At 40.6% G+C, this 27282-nt stretch overlaps 1 protein-coding gene across 3 annotated transcripts; it reads left to right on the forward strand.

Annotated features, from left to right (window-relative positions):
* MAEA (macrophage erythroblast attacher, E3 ubiquitin ligase) lies at positions 1–25298 on the forward strand. Of its 3 annotated transcripts, none has more exons than XM_063304591.1 (9): positions 1–148; positions 5528–5710; positions 7131–7334; positions 12732–12854; positions 15286–15362; positions 19684–19792; positions 21636–21769; positions 22306–22501; positions 23943–25298. In XM_063304591.1, the coding sequence occupies exons 1-9, from the start codon at positions 80–82 to the stop codon at positions 24036–24038; spliced, it is 1191 nt and encodes a 396-aa protein (XP_063160661.1). In that variant the 5' UTR covers positions 1–79; the 3' UTR covers positions 24039–25298. The 3 variants fall into 3 exon arrangements, with proteins under 3 accessions (XP_063160661.1, XP_063160663.1, XP_063160662.1); XM_063304592.1 differs by lacking the exon at positions 1–148 and adding an exon at positions 1931–1950; XM_063304593.1 differs by lacking the exons at positions 21636–21769; positions 23943–25298 and having other exon boundaries at positions 22306–22451.
* Positions 25299–27282: the final 1984 nt, after the last annotated feature.

Genomic DNA, 27282 nt, shown 5'->3' on the forward strand with positions numbered 1-27282 from the left:
CGCGGCCCCGGAGGCTCCTGGGAGAGGCCGGAAGCGGCGCTGCTGCTGCCGCGGCGGCGGCGGCGGCGCTCGGTCCAAGATGGCGGTGCAGGAGTCGGCGGCTCAGCTCTCCATGACGCTGAAGGTGCAGGAGTACCCCACGCTCAAGGTGGGTGCCCTCCGCCCCCTCAGCCCCGGGAGGCTCACCCGGCACCTCCCGTCCCCTCCCCTGGCGGCGGCCAGGCCGGCCTCCTCCCCGGAACCGAGAGGGAGGCAGGGAGGCGGCCGGCCCCCGATGGAGCATCCCTTCTCGTACCGGGGCCCGGCTGCTCATTGTCTCGGCTGCCTTCCTCCGAAGGCGGGAGGAGGTCTTTCTCTCCCCCCGCCCGCCCGCCCGCCCGCCCGCCCGCCATGCATGGCGGATGCATTGGTTGCCGGCGCTTCCGCGGCGCTCGGCCTTTGTGGGGGAGGGAAGGGAGGCCTTTGGGGGCCTCCCTCCCCCCCGCGCAGGATCCCCGAGTGGGAGGAAGCCCCGAGGCAGGTCTTCCCAGCGGTCTGGTCCTGATGTGGGGCGTTGGAGAGGGAAATGGGGTCAAGGGCGGAGCGGCCCCTTCACTGCCTTGGGGAAGAAGCGGGCTGAGCCGGCCCCTCCGCTCTGCCGGCTGCATGGGAGGGTATTTCGATGGGCAGTCGGCTAGGCATGTCGTCGTCGTCAGTATTAGATTTATAACCCACCTTTTTTATATATAACTCAAGGCGGCAGATACGTCTAATGCTCCCACCTGTTTTCCCCACAACAACAACCCTGTGAAGTGGGTTGGGCTGAGAGGGAGGGAGTGGCCCACAGTCACTCAGCCGACTGTCATGCCTATGGGAGGACTGGAACTCACCTGAGTCGTGACACCACATTGGCACCCACTGTAGTACAGCTTGCTACCTATGTCTTAATTATGAATTAAGAAAAAATTGATTAGCTGAGTTTCTTATAATAGTATTATACTCAGCTGTGTAATGATTTTTGTGTGTGTATATGCGCCTTTGAGTCAGTGTTGACTCCTGGCAACTGCCTGGACAAGTCCCTGCAGTTTTCTTGCAAGGTTTTTTGGAAGTGTTTTGCCATTGCCTCCTTCCTGGGGCTGAACAAGAGTGACTGGCCCAAGGTCATGAGCTGGCTTTGTGCCTAAGACAGGACTAGAATTCACAGTCTCCTGGTTTCTAGCGTTGTGCCTTAACCACCACACCAAACTGGCTCTCTGTGTAACACTGCCATACCAATTTTATATCCAAGTGAAATGCTCTCAAACTGGCATGCTCTGGGTGAGGTGGGGCATTTTCCTGGGGTGGTGCCTGGTCTCCCTGTGGAAAGAGCTTCCAAAGTGGGACTTAAGAGGTACAGCTGTATTGAGAGCAGGCCTCTTATCATTTTTCAGATCAGATGAAACTACTGACTGAGACTCTTTCAATCTATTAGGATGATGCCTGGTCCAAAGAGCTCTTTTCAGCATTTCCTCAATGTTGTTATGGAAAGAAATCTGTTATCAGCATATTGGTGACTCTACCCTCCAAATCCCAGGTGCCCCAATTTAAGAGGTTGAATGCCTTCAGGCTCTGAAATTACTGCTCTGGAAACCATTGATTAGTGTATCTATTGAGGGTGAGAGCAGTAGTTCTCTGGTGCAGGTTTCTGGAGCTGATAATTCAGATGAAAATAGAATTTCTGCAGCACAATAGCCCCCATTCCTTATCTCCAAAGCTGATTTTAATGATAGTATATCTGATGGCTTCAGGACCCACAAAATGTCCTGCAGAATTAACAGCGATTATAGTCCAGTCTTCAAGGGACCTTTAACTGTTGGAGGGCCTCCCCAAAAGCCAGACATAAGATTTGAATGTATTTAGAAGATTGGAGAAGTCTTGTAAAACTGCCGGGAGTTGCATGGCAGTCACCTACTCATATACCTTGTTCAAGATGTATGTATTTGAAATATTTTTCCCTTGCTCTTTAGCCAGAATGGTATATTTGCTACCAGCCAACAATTGATATAAAATTTAAGGTTCCAAGAAGTTGAGCTTCAGTTGATTAAAAATAGATTTGTTAGGAATAAAAAGGCCCAAAAGGGAGGAGAGGGGTTGAAAGCCTATGACCTTTCAGGTATATCTAAATTTCCAGCCTTCCAATTGAGTAAGGCCAACACTGGTGGAATGGGGAATGGAAGGAATTGTAGTTCAGCAGGAAGCAACGGTGTTTGAGAGGATGGGGGATGTGTGGAGAGATACATATCTGAATCCCTGCTGATTTGCCTCTTGAAATAATATGAATCAGACTGAACTAATCAAATTCTGCAGGAGACAGGAATAGGTTCTGACAAAAAAAAAACCCTCAAACCACCATACAAGCCAAATTCATAATAGAGCTGGGAATGAATAATGATGTCAAGTAAAATATGCCAAAGAATTACAACTTTTTTGTATTCGTATGAAACAAGTAAGTGAAAAAAGCTGATTTTTTTTCCACTTAAGCATATGCTTCTCCTTTCCTTTTTAACAATAGTGTGTAGCCTGTATACTCCACACAGTAGGAATAGAAATGAATGCAAAGAAATAGATTTTTTCAGGTCTTGATCATTACCATTCATAACTTCAGCAGTGACTGAATATTGAGTGCAGATAATTGAAAAGAGTCTTTAAGACCTTTCTTAAGATACTTCCTTGTGATCAGTTTAAATGATATTTACAATCAGAATTACCTGCTTCCAATTATTGTAGTCTTGGATATGAGAATGTGAAGTTCAGGAAACAACAAACTACTGAATCCTCTTTGTTTAGTTTTTCTTAATTATACTAACATTCCTGTTTATACAAAATGAACTTTCTCTAGGCTACCTTTATTTATTTAGGCATGCATACAGCCATACTATAAACATCCTACTCAGAAGTCCTGGAATGCATAATGTAGTTCTCATACATTTTGTTGGGTTTCTAGTGGCTACATTTATGTATCAATGTCACTCATAACCCCTCATTTTACTACTGTGTCTTACTTGGCTAACTCCTTAAATTTGCATATATATTTGCTTGACTGCTTGCCCCTTTACTCCATACTATTGAGCCAAAATATTCAGTAAAATCCCCCCAAATGCCATTGTGTGGGTGGCAGTTAGTAAGGGTCATTTATTGTGAAGGAGAAGATTGAAGCCACGGTAGCCGATCTGGTAACAAATCAAAGTATTTTCTATGTTAGATTTGAGTCCAGAACTGCCTTGCTGTAGAAATGAGCAACTTGTGACTCCCAAGAATTCCTTGCTAGCTGGATATGAGTTGCATAATCTATTAACATTTTGAAACGTACAGAACCTATAAACATAAATCCTGATATAACTTCAAAATATCCTGATGCTTCTCCCTCAAAACGCAGGGAAAATATCTCAGTCCTGTATGTCATGTCTACTTGCTCCAGCTCTCAGCCCAGCAAAAATATGATTTGGCCTTTAGCTGCCAAAAGGTTATTAACTACTGTCCTTGTAGATTTTTTTCAGGGAATAGTATGTTGCTTCCTTTTGATCTTTTGGTAGGTTTTCATATAACTGATCCTGGGATCTTTCCGAGATACCTTGTGGGATGGGGCAAGCTGTTTGTGCTGGTTCCGCTTTTCTTTGTGGGGGAAGTCTTTGTGATGGCATAGGTTGGCCCCTCAAGGTAGGTCAGTTCAGGGAGCAGACAACATAAAAACAACTTGAACTCTATGTATGATAAAAACATAATCTTGAAAGCTTGTCAGAGTATCCCTCTGCCTTTTCTTATATCAAAACGAATCAAGGTGGAGTTATCTTGAGTTTCTTTTTCTTTTTTCCCATGGTTGAGTTGGCATTTATGTAATGGTTGTTGCATTCCTTGGTACTCTATGTTGTGCTTGGTTGTTTGTTTGTTTGTTTGTTTTGCCAATGGAGCCTCATGAAATTGATTTTTGTCTCCTATGCATTTTGACATCTATGTGAATTTGCTGGGAAGAATTATCTAACCACGGGGCATGGGATGATCATCAGGAATATGTGTTCTCCAAATTAGATTTTGATTTTAAATCTGCATAATATGGAAATGCTATTGTGATAATTTAAAAAATATTTTATGTATTTATTTTCATTGGCCATATTGATTAAATGCTTGTGACACGAAAACTTTCTAAATATCCATTTTTAAGTAGCCAGTGGCAATCCTATTTATTTTAGGGTTAATGCAATACCAGCAGATAACATATTCTTTTCTCCATTGTCCTAATTTCAGGCTACATACTCTTCTCTGTGCATTCTATGGTTGTATTTATGGGATATCTCTTTGTTGTGATACTAGCAAGGGTAGACAATATTGGCATGCAGCTTTCACCACATGGAGACCTGCAGATGTTTTGAGCTCCAGTGCCATTATCCCTAAAGACTGGATATTCTGGTTGGAGCTAATGGGAGGGCGCTAGGTGGAGGAAGATGCTATGGATTCTGGTTTATGAACTACCTATGTACGACTCTGCTGAATAGTACTGTAGTTGGAGAAGTCTGAACCATACCTCTGTATTGATGTAACATCATGCCATTATGATGCAAAAACATGCCAGGTTAGATTAACTCCAAGACTGTGATGTATGATTATTTTTTTGTCTTGGGAGAAGGGATCTGGCACCAGGTGTTGTCAGTTGATTGTATTTTGGTATGTGAAGGATTTTTTTTGATAACCTCGCACATTCATTAGGTGGATAGTAGGAGTATTGAATTTCAGTTCAAAGGCTTGTGGGAAAACATGACTCACTCTTTCCTTATATCTTCAGAAATACTGTTTATATAAACATCTATTCATTGAGTACTTGAGGGACTGTTGCTCCTTACCCCCCCCCCCACCAGTAACATAAACCTGGAGTGCTATTTTGGTATGTGTGAGTGTGTGTGTCTGTGTGTGTTTTAAGCCAGTGGGGCTATAGATAAGCAGTTGGTTAAATTTCTTGTCTTTTATTATTTTCCAGTTCCGGTGCTATTTATAACTAGAACACAGGTACTAGTACTAAGTCTTTTTATAACCCTTACTCCTTCTAACATAAACAAATTTGTAGAATCAGTGTGAGTGCAAACAAAATTACAAATAACTTGATAATTCTAAGATAATTCTATTAAAAGGTAGTGTATAAATATTTTAAATAAGTGAATCCCATCTTGAGAGTACTTGATAAGTTTGGTCTAGTGGTTAAGGCAACGGGCTAGAAACCAGGAGACGGTGAGTTCTAGTCCCACCTTAGGCATGAAAGCAGGCTGGGTGACCTTGAACCAGTCACACACATACAGCCCAACTCACCTCACAGGGTTGTTGTTCTGGGGAAAATAGGAGGAAGGAATATTTGGTATGTTCACTGCCTTGAGTAATTTAGAAAAATAATAAAGGCAGGATAGAAAATAAATAAATAAACAAATAAACAAATAAATAAGCAAGCGAGCAATTCTTGGTTAAAGATAACAGTCGAAGCTTGAAGACCGTATATAAATATCAAAAGATTGTTTGTTTTTTGAAGGTACCTTATGAAACATTGAACAAACGGTTCCGAGCCGCTCAGAAAAACATTGATCGAGAAACTAGCCATGTGACCATGGTTGTAGCAGAGCTAGAGAAGACCCTGAGCAGCTGCCCAGCTGTGGATTCTGTGGTTAGTCTCCTTGATGGAGTGGTTGAAAAGCTCAGTGTTCTGAAACGGAAGGTAAATTTTTCCTGCATCATTTTATTGTTTTGAGTTTTCGATTTTTCCAATTCTGTTTTCATCTGGGAGTTTTAAGTTTTTGCTTTTCAAGACAAAAAGACATTGTTTTGGACACCATATGTCTTTGTTGCATATTATCTTGAGTGACTGTTCAGTGAATGAATCCAATCCTTCAGCTGAGAGGGCACTCAGTCAGAAATAAATCTGGGTTCACTTTAGGCACATATTAGTAATAAAAAGAAAGTGATCTACAGTGTGCCAGTTCTTGCTCCAGATTAGAGGTTATATGTTATCACGATGCCTGCGGGTCCCCCGGATTGAGTTTCCAATTTTTTGAAAAACAAACCTTAAAAATGTTTTAAGAATAAGCAAAATCTTGCAAGATCTCAGATGAAGCTTTTTTGCAATTTAGGGTATTTTTGTAAAAAAATTCAACATTATTTTATTTTTAACAAATATTCATTGGCACTGTCTATAATAGCAAAACAGTACCTGCTGGACAGATTCCTGATCTTCCACTCTAGGGGAACTACTTAACATTCCCCTGGGATTAATCTAGGTCACGCATCCTGATTCTGAAAAACATGGCATTTGCAGAGCCTCTTTGCTGCTTTAAGCAAATGATTAAGGGAATGTGATATCTGCTAGGCTCCCCCTTACCTCAAACATGTGTTTTCCTGGGATCGTGTTGATACTGTGTGGGCCCAGGAAAAGCTGCAGCTTCTTTGAGGAATTAGCAACAGAGATTTGAGTGCCTTTTTTGTCTTTGGATCTAAAGAATAGCATGTCCCTTGGAAAAGCCATGCAGATCAAGAATGGAAGTAAGCCATTTTGGATTTATATGTGCCTCTCATCAATCAGAAAAATTCTCATCCGTATTTGTTTGTTTTACGGCATAATGTTCCGTTGAAGTCAGTGAATATGGCATATTCATTCTGGACTATTGTCCAACAAAAAACCATACTTCAGTAAAATTGTGTTAGATGGGGAAGGGTGTAATTGTTTTTCTCCAAAAGAGGCCCAGTGAGTGTTCTGTGATTGAGGGAATAAGAGAGCAAATGAGATAAGTTAAAAGGTATTGATTACGCAAGTAAGCTGTGTTATGCTAGAATCTTAGCTTCCCTAATAAATGTTTGCATGTCAGATGCATAACAATTGATTTTTCCTATGCCTTCACTGCTGCAAGCATATGCATAAACAAATGTGCACAAAATGATGGTAGAAGTGGCTGGGATATTGTTCAGTTTTGTGTGACTATAGTGATTATTTTTCAAACTATGCTAGATTTTATATGGGTAATTAAGTGTATAAATGCATATTGCTTCCTTCATTTTGCAGGCCAGCATGACTACTTCATGTTTGGAATAGAAAGGTCTGTTCTGCATTAAGATCTGATTGAATAACTGTTTTCCTTGTATAGGCAGTAGAGTCAATCCAGGCCGAAGATGAAAGCGCAAAACTATGCAAACGCAGAATTGAGCATCTTAAAGAACATAGTAGCGATCAGCCAGCTGCTGCAAATATGTGGAAGAAAAAACGAATGGATCGCATGATGGTGGAGCATCTCTTGCGGTGTGGCTATTACAATACTGCTGTAAAACTAGCCAGGCAAAGTGGCATTGAGGTTGGTACTTGTTACAAAGTTGGGTTATTGTAGCAGTGCTGCTTTATTAGATGGTGCCTGGAAAGTGGCAAGAATCACTTTCACTGAAAAAAAAAGGTTTCTAAACTCAAGGAAGTTTTTGTACTGCATAGCAACTACAGAATTCCCATCTACACCCTGAAATGGTATGGCAGGAAGTGATAACCAGCCTACCTAGAAATCCTTTTAATTTTTTTCTATACCATGCTGCTCAGATAACTTGTAACAATTTCCTTTCTGTTCATTTTGTACAGTTTATTTTCCTGCATATAAAGCATATTTTGAGTTTGGCTGAAATCAATTTATTTGTATTCTTATATTAAGAATGGCATACTCTCTTCAGTACAGTGAATTTTACTAGTTTATTCTGCCTGCTTGATTGGTGCATCCTAATGTTTTGCACAGCTCAAAATAATCATTGAGAACACTGGTACAAAGGATTTATTTGAAGATCCCATTCCACTTGAACTATATTTGGAATAAAGGATGTTTCTTTAACATACTATAGTTTTTCTTTGAAAGTTGAAATGTTCAGGGTCATTTTTTTCATGTTCTCTACAAATGTAATAGCAAATAACATTTGCAATAGAACATTTGCCCTAGGCAAATTAATTCTGGGCAGTCACAAAAGCAGCTCTTCATTTCCTGTTATGTTTAAACTATTCAGTCAAATGGAATTCTAATGTGCAATTTATAATCTTGGCTTAGTCACTAGAGTTAAAAGAATGCAGGCAGAGGCAATATTTTAGTCATTGCAGTTGGATGGCATATCTTAAGTGGCTTATATGCATTTACTGATTGAAATTGCAAAAAGACCATCTGACCTGGATCCTCAACTCTAAAATGACTGCAGTCTGAACTGATCTCTGATTTCTTATTAATGGATGGCATTAAGTAAAAAACACAGAACCCATTGTTTCCCGTTATTTAACACAGGAATAATAAACAGCTATATCTTTTTAATTTTTATCTGGCAAGCCTTTGAAGGAAGGCAGCTTCAGGAAACAAGAACCCTTTGGATTTCTGGAAAGATCTTTATCAGTAGTAGGGTATTATAACAGAAACTTGAAAACCTGTTAAAAGAAATCTCCGAATCAACTCATAACTTTGTAATTAAGGCAGAGTTACTCTGGGTTTTTTTCTCATACTTTCTTCCACCCCTGGACTTGGGAAACTGTCCTGTAAGGGCCCTATTTCCTCCCGTGACAACCTTGCTCCGTCCACCATGTTACCAGGGCCTGTTAGACATTCCATCATACTACGTCCCCCCTCAGGCACTCTCTCCTGCTCTGCCATGGAATGCGCAGGGAGTGATGGCCCTGCATCTTCCAGCCCTCAAAGCAGGGTCAGACATGCAAGATCAACAGAGAAGTCTGAAATGGAAGAACTCATGACACTGGAGTGTACCCCTTCCATTGAGAGTTGAGTATCCATGTCTGAAACAGAAGATTGAGGCCAGCATGGCAGGGAGCACAGAGCCCTCTTCTTTTTCAAAGACTTCCAGTCAAAAACTGGTGCAGCACGAGGCAGTTCTTAGGAATGAGGCTTGCGTGGACATTTCACATTGAATCGGTGAAAAAGTTGGGGTGTGTGTACATCCACCACTGCTTCTCATGGTCTTTCGGAGTAGCCCTTCCAGGGAATTAAATATTCTAACCTTCGCTTCCTGGATCTAGAATCCAAAATGTTTTTCACTTCCTATTCCTCTTCCCTGTTTACCAGAAATGGGGAGATGTTGAATGCAAGGACAGGGAGATCCCTGCTGCATAAGGAGAGAACAGTGAAACACCAGGTGTATTTTCATTGCAGCAGACAGTGGCAGATGGTTGTGAGTGGAAGGCTGCTGGGCTGATCTGAGCAGTCACAGGGAGGGGGCCGATAAACTTTGAGTCTAGTTTCTTGGATAGGCAGGAGGAAGATAAGTCATACCAAATTCCCTACATTGTCTTGGCACTTTCCTGCCTATGGGCATCTGCTGCCTGAATATACCTTGGCCAAATCCAGCTGCTCCCTTAACATGAGTTGCGCTGCCTGTCTCCCTTGGAGAATATCAGGGCCTCAAGAAACCATAGAGACAGAAGTTCTGGAGGGCAAACAGCATGGGATATTGCCATAAATTGCTTGGGAGACGGGCTGATTGAGGAATGCAGAGTAGTTATGTGCACATTCTGTTAATGGCAACAGTTCAGACCAATTGGCCTGTTGATAAGAAATACTGTTCTAGGGTAATGTTAATCTTCTCTGTCTGCCCATTTGTCTCCAGATGATGACAGATGAATATGAATGTTGAGTAATTAGAAGAAGGCTTTTCAGAACCTAGTTGTAAATTGAGAGCAGTGATCTGAGATCACATAATTAACAAAACAGCTGGGATCCAGACAGTAGAGCAGAAGCTAGAGGAAAAAAACAATTTTCAGTGTGAAAAACTGCTTATTCTTGAGTAAGCCACTTAAATTGGCACTCATTTTTCAGAAGTTTAGAGGAGTTAGCTGTCTTGTGCGCTTGGAAAAATCGGGAGTGAAACATTTGTTAAAGTTGGCAAGGCCCCAGAAACATTGGACATATTTAGTATTTCTAGATACTTGCCTTATAATAATGGATTGCACCTTTGCAGGATCCATTGCACCCCTTCTCCAGTGATCCAGTAACCCAAATAGTCCAAGGCCGGTAGATCAAATGCACACTTTTCCAACTTAGCAAAGAGCTTGTATTTGCTTAGGTGCTATAACACATTTCTGATGTGAATAGATGAAATGAAGGATCTTCTTTAAAAAAACAAAAAATGTCATCCAGGTAAACTACCACATCTTTGTTTGAAATATCTGAGAATATCTCATTCATGAATTTGGTAAAAAACACAAGGCACTTAACTAGGCTAAAAGGCATGACTGTGTATTCAAACTTTTCATTACAAAGGCTGTTAAATATTCATGCCCCTCCTTCATCTGGATTAAATCGTAAGCTTCTGTCAAATCCAATTTAGTGAAAATGCATGCCTTTTGTAGGCCATGCAGCAAATCCAAAATAAGGGGCCGTGGGTAGTGATCTTCAATGGTTACATGAACAGGTCTTAAAGGAGAATTATCTTTTTATTTAAAAAATGGCACAGATGCAGGAGATGAAGAGGGGCAAAAAATCCTTTCTTAAGATCTAGAAACTCCCTTAAAGCTGCTAACTCTTCAGTAGGCATGGAATCTTGTTGTTTGGCTGGGATCTTTGCTCTGGATAGCAAGTTGATACTACAGTCACACACCTGATGCAGAGGCAGGGTCACTGCTTCCTTTCCTCCTAAAACATCTGCAAAATCTCCTTTTTTGGCAAGTAAAGAGATGTGTGAGGGAGAGGAGGAAAAGAATCCAACACCTGAAACCGGTGCTGTTGGTATTGTTGAAAGGAAAGGAAAGAGCTCCTTGCTCCCAGCAAATATCAGGATTATATGTGTGTAGCCAGTCTGTGCCCAAGACAGTTGGGACATGCAAGGAAGCAATCAGCAAGAGTTCTTCATGGCCATTTATTCTTAGTTACGGAGGAGCCATACATTGCAGGATGTGGCCCAAGTTGAAGGGTCTGTCATCAGTCATCTCCACTTGCATAGGCTTTTCCGGCGTTGTATGGGCAAGCCCAGTGGCCACACAGCCGTTTTATCTATGAAGTTAGCAGTCATCCCAGAGTCTAAAAGAGCTGAAAGTTGGACATCCGGGCCCATCGAGGTGTGAAGACTAACAGGTTATAAAACTCAACTCTCTGGTGTCAGATATTGGAGATTTCCTTAATTGTCTGAGCTCTTGGGAAGTGGGTGTGGGTGTGGGGCTATGAAATCAAGGCTTAGACAAATTTGGGCATTTACTCATGAGATGATTCAAATCTCCATAGGTCTGGCACTTTCCAGCCAATTCAGTGCAAAGAAGTGAAACCTCCCCTTGACCACGTGTGCTGCAGTAAAAACACAATCCGAGATCCCATCTGCATTGTTTCTCTGTAGGGATCTTTTCCTTACCCCTATCTGCATGGGTCCCACACCGCTGGTATGTGAAGAGGCAAGGGGGAGGCAGGGCTGGAAAGAGGAAGGAAGGAAGACTGGTGAACTGTCTCCCTCTGCTATTTCTTCTGTGGCTCAACTATTCTGGAGTAGGATGGGATTTCAGACAGGAGGAGCGCAATAACTATGGGCTGCATGCAGCTCACTGGCACCAAGGGGTGGAGGAGTTTTTCGGGAACAAAATGCTAGGCTTAAGTCAACAATCTTAAAAACTTAGTTTCCCTTCCTTCCCAGACCCATTTTTCTTTTGTAGCTCTTGAGGTGCAGGACAAAGCCTGATATGGCTCTCGGGTTGCTGTAAGTGGAGTCCAGCATGAAGTATGACAAAATAGTTTTGACAAATTCAAGCTTGATGGAGTTTTGTGAAAAGGGAAGACTTGATGGCAAAGAATAATGATGCCCCTTCTTGAATGGAGTAAGGTGACTCCTGAAGACTGAGAAATAACTTACTCTTTTAGGAGAAGTTGAGTCCTTTGTTAAGAAAGTCCTTTATTAAACAGCAATTCCAAAGTTGTTGTCATCTTGCTTGGAAGGGAGGCATCCAAGTTGGCAGACTTCCTATAAACTCAGCCATGAGCAATCTACCCTTTTGAAATAGACTTCTATTCTTTTCTGCTCAGTCAATACAGTATGATGATGCTCCTGTGATGCCTTCTGTCCTCCTGTAAATTCTGAGGAGAAATTCTTCTAAAAGAAGAGTAAGTTAATTCTCAGTCTTCAGGAGTCAGTTTACTCCATTCAAGATGGGGCATCATTATGCTTTGCCCTGAGCCCTTCCCTCCCTCATATGTCTTCCTCTTGCCACATCTGCAGTATTGGGGTGATCTATTTATCTGCAGCCATTTAAAACGTTGGTGTTTTCCCGCTTATTAGCTTCTGTACTGCTTGGGGGACAGTGAGTGGATTTAAAAGAGCAGGTCCCCTATGCCTTTTCATGCACCATATACTGTTGCAGTTATAACAGGGATCTCAGAACAGCCATGGACCTAGCTAGTTCTTGGATGAGAGAGTCCCAGAAAATGGCAGATCTGTATCTGGACTGGGAGGTTTAAAAACAAAAATTATGGATGATGGCAGTGGCAAACTACTTGCCAAGTTTGCTTCATGGGCATATCAGGAGCTGTGAGTCAAGGGAACCACTTCTTAAATAATGGAACCATTGAGTAATATTTGTTGGAAGCCTGATGCAAATATCTGCAGTGGCTCATTTAAATCTGGTCTCCAATATTTTGATTTCTGTTTTGAACAAAAGTCTTTAGTTATGTAGATCTCATGATGTTTCCATAAATGCGAGTGATGTAGTTTCTCAAATGAATAATTGTGCTTTCCTGTTTTTCTAGGACCTGGTAAATATTGAGATGTTCTTAACTGCCAAAGAAGTAGAAGAATCCCTGGAAAGACAAGAAACAATGACTTGTTTAGCTTGGTGTCATGATAACAAGTCTAGGCTCAGGAAAATGAAGGTATATACAGTCTTTTAGGGTGGCTGCAGAATGTTGATTGAACGTAACCTTTGTTGGTCATATGCTTGAATATGGGTAAATGAGGGAAAATGACTAGTATCAGTCAAGAGAGTTGTTTTAGAGAAATGATACGAGAAAGAAAACAGGAGATACAAATTCCACACTCAAGCAAAAGGATTGTGGATTAACTTTTATCATTATCATGAAACCCACTAACTTGGTTACACTTACTAAATTATCTTAACTAAGATAGAGGAAGATAAATATTTGAAAAGGACTATGTGAACTTATTTTGAAAACACATGGAATGTTGTATAAGCATACAAGGAAGATGGGTAACATGTTCAGCATAAGACCTTTAGTTTTATAGTAAGATAATTACTTTTGTACAATAAATTTGTTTTCTTTTGAAGAAAGTAATGTGCTTTAGCTAGAAGTTAATCATGTAATACTGAGTGCAAAACCTTATTGTTCATTTGCTCTGTGGATATTATTCTCCCAGCAGCCCTGTAAGATAAATTGGTATTGCAGGTAAGAGACTGAAGCCGAGAATGGCTTGCCTCTGGCTCCTTAGGAAATGTTGGGCAGAGGTGAGATTCAGACAGTGTGTCTTGATTCATAGCTGTCTATTCACCACCACAGCACACTAGCTCTCCTTTGCAAGTTCTGTGAGTTGTAAAACCTGTTTTACAAGAGCATAATCTAACTGCATGTAGGAATTGTAATAACTAATTTCCTATGTGCAGTGCTATTTTTAATGCGTAATAGCTTTCTGAATCATAATTATGTACACGTAGTCCTCCGGTTATAATGGCAGTTGGGACCGGGATTGCTGTCACTAAGCAATGAGGTTGTAAAGTGCAACATCATGTGACTGCATCGCTTAGTGATGACAATCCTGGCAGTCCTGGTTGCTGTCGTAACCCCAAGAGTGCGGGTCATTAAATGGGAAGCAGCAGGAATCCCAGGTAAGGAGTGCGGGGGTGCAGTTGAGGGGTGCCTCATAAGTGCGAGCTGGTTGCCAAGTGCCCAAATTGTGATCATGTGACCGCAGGGGTAGTACAACAGCCAGAACTTCAAGGACTGGCCATAAGTACCACTCGTTCAATGCTATCACAACTTCGAATGGTCACTGAACAAGTAGTCGGTAAGTGAGGACTTCCTGTATCTGGGAAGAGAGAATTTTGGTATCTTATTTAGTGTTGTAAAGTTTTTTCACAAAATGTGGAGAAAAGGGAATGTGAGGCCTTTAAGTCCAACTTTCAGAGATTTTACGCTATTTCAGTCCACCCATTCTGGTGGACAACCCAGCTGGAGGACACACTTGGGAGCACTGCATGCGTTCATGAGCCTTAATTTTTCCTACATAGAGGAACAGATAAATGCTATAGAGTCACTTTTATTAAGGCTAGAACACTTTATTAGAGCTATGCCGACTAGTTTTTATACTCCGCGCAAGTTGTGTTTATGTTCTCCAGTTACAGAGAGTCACGAGAAACACCGAACACAGCTTCAGTGTATACAGGGCAAAAATGCTATGTACTTGGTTCTTGATTATCACACCAGAGAGCATAAAACTCTCTGCGCCCAAATTTTCTCACTCCTGCCAGGCCTCAAGAGGGTTCTAGTATCCCCAGACAATGTATATTAGAAGCTGCAGTCTTGAACCGGTATGCAGAAGTCAGGCCAGAATAATGAGTTGGGGTGACATCTTTGTTGTCCTGAGGGTTAGAGAAAGAGAGGTCCCACCTCTGGCTAGGCACATCATGCCATCTTGAAATTGCTTTCTGTGAAGGAAAGACCAGGTTAAGTATTAAAATGGTAGTTGATTTGTGTATTTCACAAATTGCCTAGGTGAAAGTGAACAACGTTGAGGAAATGAGTAGTTTGACGCTACTATAATAATAGTTGCCATACAGATAATCCTTGTCTGTTAAATCTCACTGTTTCAGTTTTGCTAAATCTACAAATGTTATTGGCTTGCTTAAAGATGAATCAAGATTTTTTTTGGTAATATGATAAACAAGTAATATTAGGAATACTTTAGAAATAATTTCTGTATGAAGAGGTTCCTGAGAGAAGATTGTTCAGTGAATATATATAACATTTCAGATGAAAATTGAACAAAGAATAATTGGATAAATGCTGTGTGAAAATACTGTAGAACTTTACTGTAATAACATTTTAAAACGAAACTTCTCTGTGTGGATTTATGAATTTGCCTTTGACAAAAGAAATGATTCAGTTATGAAGTAACGTACCCAACTGCATAAATAAATTTCATGCCATTAATTTTAATATTGGTTCTAAATACATTCAGATGTTCTGTTGGTTTCAAGGTAAGTTACCCAAATAAACATAAATAAAATTACAGGTCAAGTGTCTAAATCTTGCTATGGCATGCCTAAGATTTGTCTCCTCTTTAATTTAGAGTTGTCTGGAGTTCAGTCTAAGAATTCAGGAGTTCATAGAACTTATCCGACAGAACAAGAGGCTGGACGCTGTGAGGTACGATGAAACTTATGCATAAATAGGAAAGTGAGAATGAAAAGACATGCATGAATTTGGCACAGAAAGTTATTTTTAAAAGATGCTGCTTTATTCTTCTGCTCTTTCATAACTGTTATCAAAAGCAGTGGTGTTTCCTTCAGGAGAATTTTCCAGATTTCTCTCTAGAGGATGGAATGTCATGCTATTGAAATTTGTCTCTCAACAAATTGAGTTGCAGCATAGCCTAGTTTACAGTGACAGAACTGGGCATTCTTTCCTTAATTTTATTAACAGTCACAAGCCAAATTTATTTATCAAATGAATCTGGGCATAACTTTAAGTAGTAGTCTACCGGGGCAGGGAGGCAGGAGGTAGCTGCATAAAAAATACAGTATAGCAAAGCAGTGACTAGCGCTTTATAAATTGGGTTTCTTTTGGACTGTGATAGGCTCAATTTTGGGTTACCATAAAGGGCATTAAAATCTGTTAGCTTAAATTGGAAACAGAGCTAAAAAGGTCTTTGTTAAAAAGTATGCTAGGATTTCCAGTCTTATCTTCTGCTAGAGATATTGTGATTTTCATTGTGTAGTGAATACAGAATCTGGAGGTAAACGGATAAGAGAGAGGGAGGGAAAACTAACAGATGGGGAGGTTGATAGCAGGATGTTCGCTGAAGTTTTTACTGCAGGAAAAAGCGGGAAAAGATTTTTGTCATAAAAGAAAGTCAAAATCCGTATTGATATATCTAGGAATGTTACCCAGTATAGAAAATGGCATATATCATAAATTACTGAGAGAAGGTTATAAGACATTGGTGTCTCTGATAATATTTTGAATGGGACAAATGAAAATGGACGTCACCCAAAGGTTATGTTTTCTGTTGTTCAGTTTTCCACTCTAGAGGTGGGATCTAATGGTGTCATTCAGCTAGTGGGTGCCATTCCATGGTAAAAGAGATGCTTCTGGAGCAGGCTTGGAGCCATGTCTGTCCATAAAGAGACAATAGCAATGGAAAATTCCATTATGAAAGTAAACATTGCTTAATATTGGATATGGGCTTGAATAAATCTGTCATTTAATAATTGATACGGATTAATATTTTCTGGGCAAATTAAGAAAATGTTGCATTAACTATTCTATCAACCAATGACATAAAGCTGCATTTTCTTTTGTGGGTTATTCAGCAGTGATTATGCTGATCTTATCACTAACATGAGTTACAAGAATATTAAGAACAATATATCAATAGAACCCATGTGAAGCACGGATAACATTGAGTGGCAAGGGCACAGCAAAAATTCAGAACATCCAAAAGAGGGTGGAAACTCTTTCATAGAGCTACAAAGGTCTTATTTAAAAGAGATTAAGCAATTATTTTGAAATGGCCCTTTTAGCTGCTGCAGGAACATCACATTATCATATCCCTTGATTTCAATATTTGCAAATTACCAAATAATCTGAAAATCTGTCATTCAATCTGTTTCATCAGATATTGCTATACATTTGAAATAACTGCAGTTTCTCTAGAAGAAGTTTGCGGAAACTTGTTCAGGGTAGATTTCAGAACCACTTACATACTCTAGTCTTCATTGCTTTATTTGTGCCTATTGTGTCTTTGATCTTCAAATTTGTATTCTGCGTGGAATTTAAATTCTGTGGGGTTTGTGCTTCTTGGGAAGTATCCATTGATTAGTGGTTGGGAAATGGCACTAGCTCTGTTCTGATTGATCCGCCTTTTCAGTCTGCCGTGCGTGGTTTGAACCCGGTGCCTGAGCGAATCGCAAATTGTATCTAGTGTGATTGATCTAGTGATGGCTTCTTTATATGGGTCCCGGCCTTCCAGGAACTCTCAGGCTCTTCTGCTGTTTGCGTGGTCTGTGTTTCTTCCCAGTCGAACGTATGGGTCATTCTGGGGGCGTGGCTGGCTGGTAGGCCCTTCTGGTCTTGGTTCTTGGTTGCTTATATAACATATCAGCAGATTACTCCAGCCAGTAGGTATTACTGTAGCCCACAAAAAGACTACAAAGAATCCTACGTAAACCGAAAGACTACAGGCCCCATGAAGAAACAACTAACTTCGCATGCAGAATTAACTGCCTGGATTGCAGCCAGCACTACAAAGGACAGACAAAACACCAGTCACACCACAGAATTAAGGAACATGTGTGAACACACACTGTGGAAGGTGGAGAGATGCATGTTGGCCCAGTAACCCCCGTCTTCACCTGTTCTTTAACAGGGCCGTCTTGGAGTCATGGTAGATAGCTCAGTGGAAACACTAGTTCAGTGCTTAGTTGCCCTTTAAAAAGAAATTAGTAGAATTAGTAGAAATTATTTTATTTATTTATTTTTATTTATTTATAAATTTATTCATCACCCATCTCTCCCCTACGGGGGGATTATTATTATTATTATTATTATTAAAATTAAAATTTATATGCTGCCCAAATCCCAGCAACTCTGGGCAGTTTACAGTTGTTAAAGCATTTAAAAACAAAGAACAATACAAGAAACACAAAAACAGCACAAGACAAAAGAACATCAATGGCGAAGAAAATAAACCCAGAGGGGAACAGGAAGGAAGGGCCATCAGTCGTCCTCTCCAAAGGCCTGGGAGAAGAGCCAGGTCTTTAAGGCCCTTCAAAATACTAGTAGGGTGGGAGCCGTTTGAATTTCAGGGGGAACCTCATTCCAGGGGCAGGTGCTGCTTCCGAGAAGGAGTGCTTCCGGGGTCCTGATAGGTGGCATTGTTTATTCGATGGAACCCGGAACGCACCAGCCCTGCCCGATCAAACTGGTCGGGCAGATACTGTGGGAGACAGGCAGCCAGGTCCTATGCCATGCCAGAAATCATTAGGCAACTAGCTGAAGATAGAACTGCCAGTGTAATAATGCTACTGGATAAATCTATGATGTGATACCGCAGTTCTTGTCCCTCTGTCTCAAAAATGATAGTGTCCACTGGAAAAGATGCAGAGAAGATCAATAAAAATATCCCACACGGGGAAACATTATGAATTTTGGACTTCCTTAGCTTAGAGAGGAAGCAGTAAAGGAAGACATACCTCAGTCACAGTAGTAGAACCTGATAGAGGTTCAAGATTAATAACAGGAAGCATTGCTTCAGTGTGGAATTGTGCCATCAGATGTGGTTACAGCCTATGGATTTAGACGGTTTTTAACAGGATTGCAAATATGAATGGAGGATTTGACTTTCAACTGCTACTGCTCTTTATGCCTGCGTTCTCTGTCTGAATCATATAAATAGCAATTGCCAGAGCAATAATATTCCTGTTTGTGAGCTTCCTGAATGCATCAGTAGGGTCACCATGTAACATAGAATGCTGGATTAGATGGGGTTTTGGCCTGATCAGATTGGACTCTGATGTTACAGGCATTTGGTATCAAACTTAATGTTAACCAGTAAGGAATGAGGGACGACAATAGAGTGTGCAAGTCTATACATGAATGATTATGTATTTATTTGCACACTTGTGGGACTTGTAGCCTGCTCCAATCAACTAACTCTGAGCAGCCTCCAACTCTCCAATACGTAGTTGGAATTAAAGGAACAATAAACATTAAATTTAAAAACAAAAGGCATACTTTATAATAACATAAAACAGGAGGTATACTCTGAAGAATAAAATCAATGCATTATCAGGAAGGATATTTATACTGAATTGTCCCTCCCTGGCTTGATGAAATAGCCAAGTTTTCACTATTGAAAAGGGGGCTGTTCAAATGTTGGGGAGGGTGAGATACTGTTCCATGGGAGAGGGCAGTGACTGAGAAGGCATACCTCCGTGGTCACTGAAGACAACAGCCTCTGATCAAATGTTTCTAGGAGAAGAGGGTCCTGCAGACACCCAAGTCTTGAACTAAGGAGGGCTTTATGGGCAGCAGATGTTCAAGTGTGCTTCCGAGAAGTTTTGAAGCCCTCCAGTCACTGCAAAGCCATGGTTTTAATGCATATTTATAGAAGAAACTGTGGTTCAGAAACCAACAAATTGGTATGATTTGAAAAACTTCACAAGTTCATAAGATTTTGGTTAGAAAATGTAAGATTAGGTATTAATACTTTTTGGATTGCATACAGCAGTATTTCTCAACCTCAGTGACTTTAAGATGTGTGAACTTCAACTCCCAGAGTTCCCCAGCCAGCATGCTTCCAGCTGGCTGTGGAATTCTGGGAATTCATCCACAAATCTTTAAGTTGCTGAGGTTGAGAAACACTGGTGCATAGAACTTTAAAATGAGCCAAACAGATCAGAAACACCTCAAAACAAAATGAAAGAATGAGTGTGAAAGAAACCATATTCTGTGTCTTGAATTTCAGACACGCACGAAAACATTTCAGCCAGGCTGAGGGAAGTCAGCTGGATGAAGTGCGGCAGGTGATGGGCATGTTGGCCTTCCCTTCTGATACTCACATCTCTCCTTACAAGGTATTCTACGTTCCACTTAATTTTGTGAAAAAGGTGGGGGTTAATATTGCTAAGGGTAGTGTGCTGATGAATAATGCATGAAGATGCCTGCTGATACCCATAATTAAAAAGTGAGGCAAGTGTTTAATCTGCTTGTATGTTTTAGCAGATTTTTTTTATGAAGATCTGTTTTCCATAATGACAATTGAAAAGTTTTGATTATCACGATTCTTAGTCTAAAGACTTGAAAATAAATAAGTGAAGAGTTGTAAGCATGTTCGGATCTGCATTATACTTGCAATTTTCTGGGGTGTCCATATCTGTTCAGATGGTCCATTCGCTTCCCTCAAATAGCATATTGTCTACCCCTGGATCTTACATGCAGTAGTTGATCCACTGGCTACAAAAGGTTTACTTCCGGTCAGTTGAAGCAAAATGCTTAACAGGCACTGTGGGGTCTCTTCAGATCATACAAATCTTTTGCATCATATTGAGTTGACTTTTGGGGATGAGCCAAAAGCCCTCTAAATGCTGCTGAATTGCAACTCCCAGCATTCCTTGTCACTGGCCATGCTGGCTAGGACTGCTATGAGTTGCATTCTTTCTCTTTAGAATAAAGCACTTCGGAAGGAATCTCCTAAATGAAAAAAAAAAACCTTTTCAGTGAAAAATAGATCAATTCAATAGACAAACAGAGCACAGGTATAGAATGCTCTCTTCTGAGAGTGCCTCGGACTGCAAGAAGATCAAACCAGTCCATCCTCCAGGAAGTAAAGCCAGACTGCTCACTTGAGGGAATGATATTAAAGGCAAAACTGAAATACTTTGGCCACATAATGAGAAGACAGGACACCCTGGAGAAGATGCTGATGCTAGGGAGAGTGGAGGGCAAAAGGAAGAGGGGCTGACCAAGGGCAAGGTGGATGGATGATATTCTAGAGGTGACGGACTCGTCCCTGGGGGAGCTGGGGGTGTTGACCGACAGGAAGCTCTGGCGTGGGCTGGTCCATGAAGTCACGAAGAGTCGGAAGCGACTGAATGAATAAACAAAATCCTATAGGGTATGCTTCGTTCTTCCTTTTCTGAATTGTGTTCTGTTCTTAAACTGGAACCTCTGTGATGTTTATCCAAGTGGCAGCAAAAAGAAGTAAATGTAAAATCATTTTAATTTCAGTTTCCTGTTCTGGAATAAAATCCAGAAATGTAATTTAGATTATTTTTTTTATTCTGAATGTTTTATTAAACCTGATTAAGGGGCTTCTCACAGGGTCTCACTTCTTCCCCTGCTTTTGCCTCTGCTTTTAAATATTTTTGCCCCAAAATACCACTGCTGAAATTCGACCATTTGCCACTAAATTGCCATTTTATGGTTTCGGGTGACCACTCAGGATTTTACAGTGAGTGGATGGCAGTGGATCAACACTCAGAAGCCTTCTGCTTCCATTCCCATCTTGAAACTCCTATTATCAAATTCACCCATTTTACTGCCAAAGGTCAGTAGTACAATCTCAGGGCAGTGGGGAGAAGAGGGAACTAGTGTGGCCTATACAGATGGCCAAATCCTGCTGAATTGCAAGACAAAAAACCCAGGAGCCTGGTAGCACCTTTTCTGATGAACAGCTTGTCCTGCAAGGCAATGATACAGAAGGGAACTTCTGTATTGGACTGGTATTATCATGTGTTTCTCTTAAGGACTATGCTGAAGGGTTTTGTAAGAAGAGGCTACTGCTCAGCACAGAGCCAACCTTACACTTAATTAAATGTGTTCTATTTATTTGGTCTTGTGGATGCAATACATAATTTATATTATAATAGCTTGAAACTGTGCTCAATGTACCTTATGCTTTTTATGTGTTCTCCCCAGGATCTTCTGGATCCTGCTCGTTGGAGGATGCTAATCCAGCAGTTTAGATATGATAACTACAGATTGCATCAACTGGGGAATAACTCTGTCTTTACCATAACACTCCAGGCTGGGCTTTCAGCTATAAAAACACCGTATCCTTCAATGTATAGTCTTTGGTCTTTAAAAATTATGCCTTTTCTTTAATGGACTACATCTTTCCTAAACTGCAAATATGGCAAATATGTACTGATAATAGCTGCCTTCAATTCAAACAATAATCAAAGCAAGTAGCTTTCATACTTTGCATTCTGCAAAAATACAGAATGCGAAAAATGCAGCCTTTCATCTGGAGATGAATTAGAAGATTATGTTTCCTTGTAATACACTTGAACAAAATTCCAAACGTCTCTTTTTGTGCTTAGTAAAAATGAAGAGATCTGAATAATACATGTGGAGTTATCAAATATCAGGGCTCCTTAAAGATTCCTCAACATTTAAAGTCGCTTCAGGGAACACAGAACTATACAAATTATATACAACTGGTTGCTGTTGATATGCCAAAGTTGAAAAAAATCTGTGTCATTTCATATTAGCCCTGGAGTTATCTGTGACAACTGTATTCCGTCTTCAGTGTCTTATCATTTTAAATATTTTTCCTATTATTATTCTTTAACTTGTTTTTAAACAGACAATGTTATAAAGAGGATGGCAGTTCAAAAAATCCTGACTGCCCTGTGTGTAGCAAATCGCTAAATAAGCTGGCTCAGCCTCTGCCGATGGCGCATTGTGCCAACTCCCGGCTAGTCTGCAAGATTTCAGGAGATGTGATGAATGAAAATAATCCTCCCATGATGCTTCCAAATGGATATGTGTATGGATACAATGTAAGTGTTGCTTAGAACCATTCTAATTTGATCTTGGATTGTATTAACAAATGTGCTGGGTCTTTAAAGAGTTCATGACCTATTAATGGAACTGTCTATAAAGTGCTGAAAAACAGTAAGAAGCTGTATTAGTGTTGAAAGACCCTTGAAAAGTTCTGCGCATTTTCTAAATTGTTATAAAACGTGAGATTTATTTCATATTGTAGGCATGCAGACTGTAGAGGTCCCAAAGACACTTTTTGGATTGAATGTCCTGTCAAGAATTGTAGAACTGATTGACTACTAGGTTGCTTGACAGTAGAATGCAACCTTAAAACTTTGAAGAAAACAGTTGCATCCAATTCTGTACAGACATGGCAACATGGGGCAGCTAAAGGGAGCTGAGGAAAGAAGGCACTGGGGAGATTTGGGCACCCAGACCATGTGGAGGAAGAGGAGAGAGAGAGGTAGCTAGGAGGAGATAGGGAAGGAAACTTTTGGGAAGATCAGCGAATGGAGCAAGGTGTACTGGTTTTATCCTACTCACCCCATAAGACCACTCTGGATTTTGTTTTGCTGGAACAAAATTTGCTCCAGAACAACAAACTGGTTTGGGTTTCACTTCTGCCAAGCTGAAGCCTTTCTGGAGCAGTTCAGCAGGATTTCTGAAACGCATGAAACAAAATCTATTCTCTGTTTCATATGTACCCATAATGTACTGACATTACTCTGTCAGCATCTTTGAAAGTTGTGCAACTTGAAATCTTTTAATTGTTCTGGCTCAGTTGTCTGATCGATAAAGATGCTAGTCCATGTTTACTCCTTGATTTCTCAAATCAGGCTGCTTTAGAATTTGAAGCTGAAGTATATAAGAAGAGTAATAAGGGCAGAATTGTAGTGAAAATTGAATCTGTGCTTGGAAACAAAATTATCAAAAAGCTAGGCCTTTATGCTTTTAGGCTAGAGTAAACTTGGGGTGAGGGATGCGGTGGTGCTGCGGGTTAAACCGCTGAGCTGCTGAGCTTGCCGATCAAAAGGTCGGTGGTTCGAATCTGCGTGATGGGGTGAGCTCCCGTTGCTAGTCCCAGCTCCTGCCAACCTAGCAGTTCGAAAGCATGCGAATGCGAGTAGATTAATAGGTACCGCTTCGGCGGGCAGGTAATGGTGTCCCGTTTAGTCATGCCGGCCACATGACCACGGAAGTGTCTACAGACAAACACTGGCTCTTCGGCTTTGAAACGGAGATGGGCACCGCCCCCTAGAGTCAGACATGACTGGACTTAATGTCAAGGGAAACCTTTACCTTTACCTTTAAACTTGGGGTATAGATTTATGAACTGTGAGATCCTTTCTTGCTCTTTAAATTCTGTAGTTAGTTTACAGGTAAGATTATAGTAGTTAAATGATAGAAGAATGTTTTAGTTTGAGACATCCTTGATCTTTCTTCTGTATTTTGTTCCAGTCTTTGCTTTCTGTTCGCCAAGATGACAGAGTAATTTGCCCAAGAACCAAAGAGGTCTTCAACTTCTCTCAAGCTGAGAAAGTCTACATTATGTAAACCCCTCTTACACGCAATGAAGTGCCACTGGATTTTGACACAGTTTATTCTAGCAATGCCCTATAGAAAGATCTTGAGTATGACAAAGGATGCTGCAACTCTGGGGGCCGGGAGGGGGGGAATCAGACTTGTTGGTGGCATTTTTTCTTGCGACCAAAGATCAGTGAGCAAAAACATACACTTAGAAAGTGAGGAAGTGTGACTAACGAAAAAAAAGTTGCACTCGGAGGGAACAAATTTTGAATGTTTGGATTTTGTAACAATAATTGGATTTTTCTCAAATACTCATCCAGCAGAAGATGCTTCCTCAAACAGATCATTTCACATGAGAAAAAAAACATACAGATGATCTCAAAGGGCCACTTCTCACTTCAGTTTTCTGTATCACCCGTTTATACCCATGTGTGAAATATTGTATTATTTGAAGGGACTAAATATGCAAATCTGTAATACATGCATCAGGGAGCTGGGTAGGTGCAGCTTCCCCGTGAGTGTCCATCCTGTGTCCTCAAGGACACGTGCGTGAGTGTGTGCATATGCATTTCCCTTTCAGATGTGGTGATCACCATGAGCCAAACAAACTGGAAGCATGCTTGCCGGGTCCAAGTAGGGTGTGGGCCTCTGGTGCGCTTCCTTTATCTGTGTTAGCAAACCCTTTTGTTTGGTATCCTCTCACTTTGCCTTTAAAAGATGGCCAATGTAATTCATTCTGTGAATAGATGCTTGATGAACGCTAACACAAGATTGATCCTGGAGGAATTCAGAGTTCCTTTGAAAAGATACAGAAGGGTTTATTCTCTTCCCTAAAAACCCTACCTACTCTAAGCATCTTAGGAAGATTGCATAAATGCAGAACTGGTAACATTGCAGGCACAATGTGCTGCTTGTGTATCTGTCTTTCTTCCAGTTGACCATAGTGTTAAGGACCTTTGTTTATTAGTTACTATGTGCATAGGATTCAATATCAAACCATTTAGTGCTACTGCCTTATTTCTTGCTTTGAGAATGTATTCACATGAAAATCAGCTGGTAACCTTAAGTGTTGGGAAAGTTTTGAAGAAGATGCCTTGCAGGACAATTATGTAATTTTAGGGTATTCATGACAGAAAATATTCGTTCAATTTTAACAGCTACAAATCACATCCTTATCATTCTCCAGACAGCCCATTGTAGTAGAAACAAAACCATATGATAGACTTTGTATTTAGCATTTATTTTTGCATGTTGATGTTAATTAGCTAATAAAGACATTGCTCATAACCACTGTTTCTGTTCATTAGTTAAAACAGAAGAGTGTTAATGTGTTTTAAAAACCAAGAGGTTAATAAGATATTTTTCACACTAAAAATATGGATTACTGGTATTTTATCAAAAGCTGGTTTTAACAAGTAGTCAGTCCCTTCTCAATGTTCCTTATTTGTTTTCTGGGAAAACTGCTAATTAGATTATGAAGATTCCATAAGTAGAAATAATGAGACACATTTAGTACTTACACACCTTTAGATGAGGAACTGGGTGAGATGCAAGAATTTAATATAAAGTCCATCTTTTTGTAATTGAAAAAAGCTGGGTTATACGCAGATTTAATTATATTTAATCATCAATGGGACTGTAGGCATCATAGTTTTCAAATTCTGTTTTCCTGATTTCAGTGTACTAATCCTCAGTCTGACTCTTAAACCTCCAAATTTTGTATAGGGATTTGATTTAATGTTCTCACTTACCATAGATGAGCAGTGCTTGAAAAATAGAGCGTATATGATGAATTAAAGAATAAACATTATTTTTGAAACCATGTGATGTCTCCTATGAGACAGTGCCCAATTTCATTTATTTAAAAGTCTAATAGATAATGGAATAAAAAAAATGTGACCGTGGGTGTTATATCCCTGCTTTCGTTGCAACAAAGGTGATCTAGTTTGCTTTTTCCTTAAATTCTGCAGCTTAGAAAGAGATGTTTATGCCATTTAATATGAGGGTTTTGCATCTGCCGCTATGATTTGACAAACTAAGAAACAGGGTTTAAATGATTATTTTCCATTGTCTGGCTCATAGTGGAAATCATAAGAAAAGAAAAACGTGTTTATCCAATAAAACAAAATCAATGAATCTGAAGTCTTCACCCAAATAGTATGTTGATTTCCCAAGACCAGGCACCGAAGTACGATTCAGCAGATTCCGTAGAATGGACTAAAACATTGAAACACAAGTGCTTAAAAGTTAAAATATCAGTGTTAAATATATAAAGGACTACAAAAAATACAAAAATGAGAGACATTATTTATACATATTTTCAAAGACCTCTTTGCAAATGATGAAGTATTTACAACTATTCGAAGTGTTGTGTACCAATGATGTAGTAGTCTTTTTTGGTAGTTGATAAAAAATTTTGAAGCGAAATTCTCCACCTGCATAACTTCTCAACTGGATTCTTAAACGTCAAAATGAAAATCTGTAAGAATAAAAATACCCTTCCAACTGCATACAGTAATTAGAAACTGATCTACACCAACACAAAAAACATTAAACCTAGAGAATTTTATACCTGACGTCATATTGAGGAAACTAAAGTCAGTTTGGGGTACTGGCTAAGGCATCAGGCTAGAAACTGGGAGACCGAGTTCTAGTCCCACCTTGGTGCAAAACCAGCTGGGTGACCTTGGGCCAGTCACGCTCTGTCAGCCCTGGGAAGGAGGCAATGGCAAACCACTTCAGAAAAGCCTTGCCGGGAGTCAACACTGATTCCAAGGCGCATAGAATTAAAAAAAAAACAAAAAAAACCTGTATTCAGCCACCTCTTCCACCTGCTGGTTTCTAAACCGGCTTCTCTCAGCTTCACTTCCTCATCCTCTCTGGATCCGAGTCCCCAAGCTACTTGGGGTTCGTTGGGGAGTAATTTTAAATGGGCCAAGCAAGGAAGGGAAGCGAAGTCAGGAGAGAACCAAACAGAACCCTTAGGGTGATGGAGGGCGAAACCTGAAACTCTAAAAGTTTCATCCCTCTATACGGGAAGCTCTTACGCATATGCATTTTGTCGCTGGGTTGCTTTTCTCTCTGGACTACCGTTCTCTTTCCTCCGCGAGAACAGAAGATGGGGAGGGGAGGGGAGGGGAGGGGGGCCTCCCCGTCCCCCCTCCCCCTCCCCCCTCCCCTCTCCCCCCTCCCCCCTCCCCTCTCCCCTCTCCCCTTGTCTCGTGGCGTCCGAGCTCCAGCAGGCCTCCAAGGGCCGCCCCGACAGTAATTG

This window comes from Candoia aspera, chromosome 5, assembly GCF_035149785.1.
Source record: "Candoia aspera isolate rCanAsp1 chromosome 5, rCanAsp1.hap2, whole genome shotgun sequence".
Taxonomy (NCBI): Eukaryota; Metazoa; Chordata; class Lepidosauria; order Squamata; family Boidae; genus Candoia; species Candoia aspera.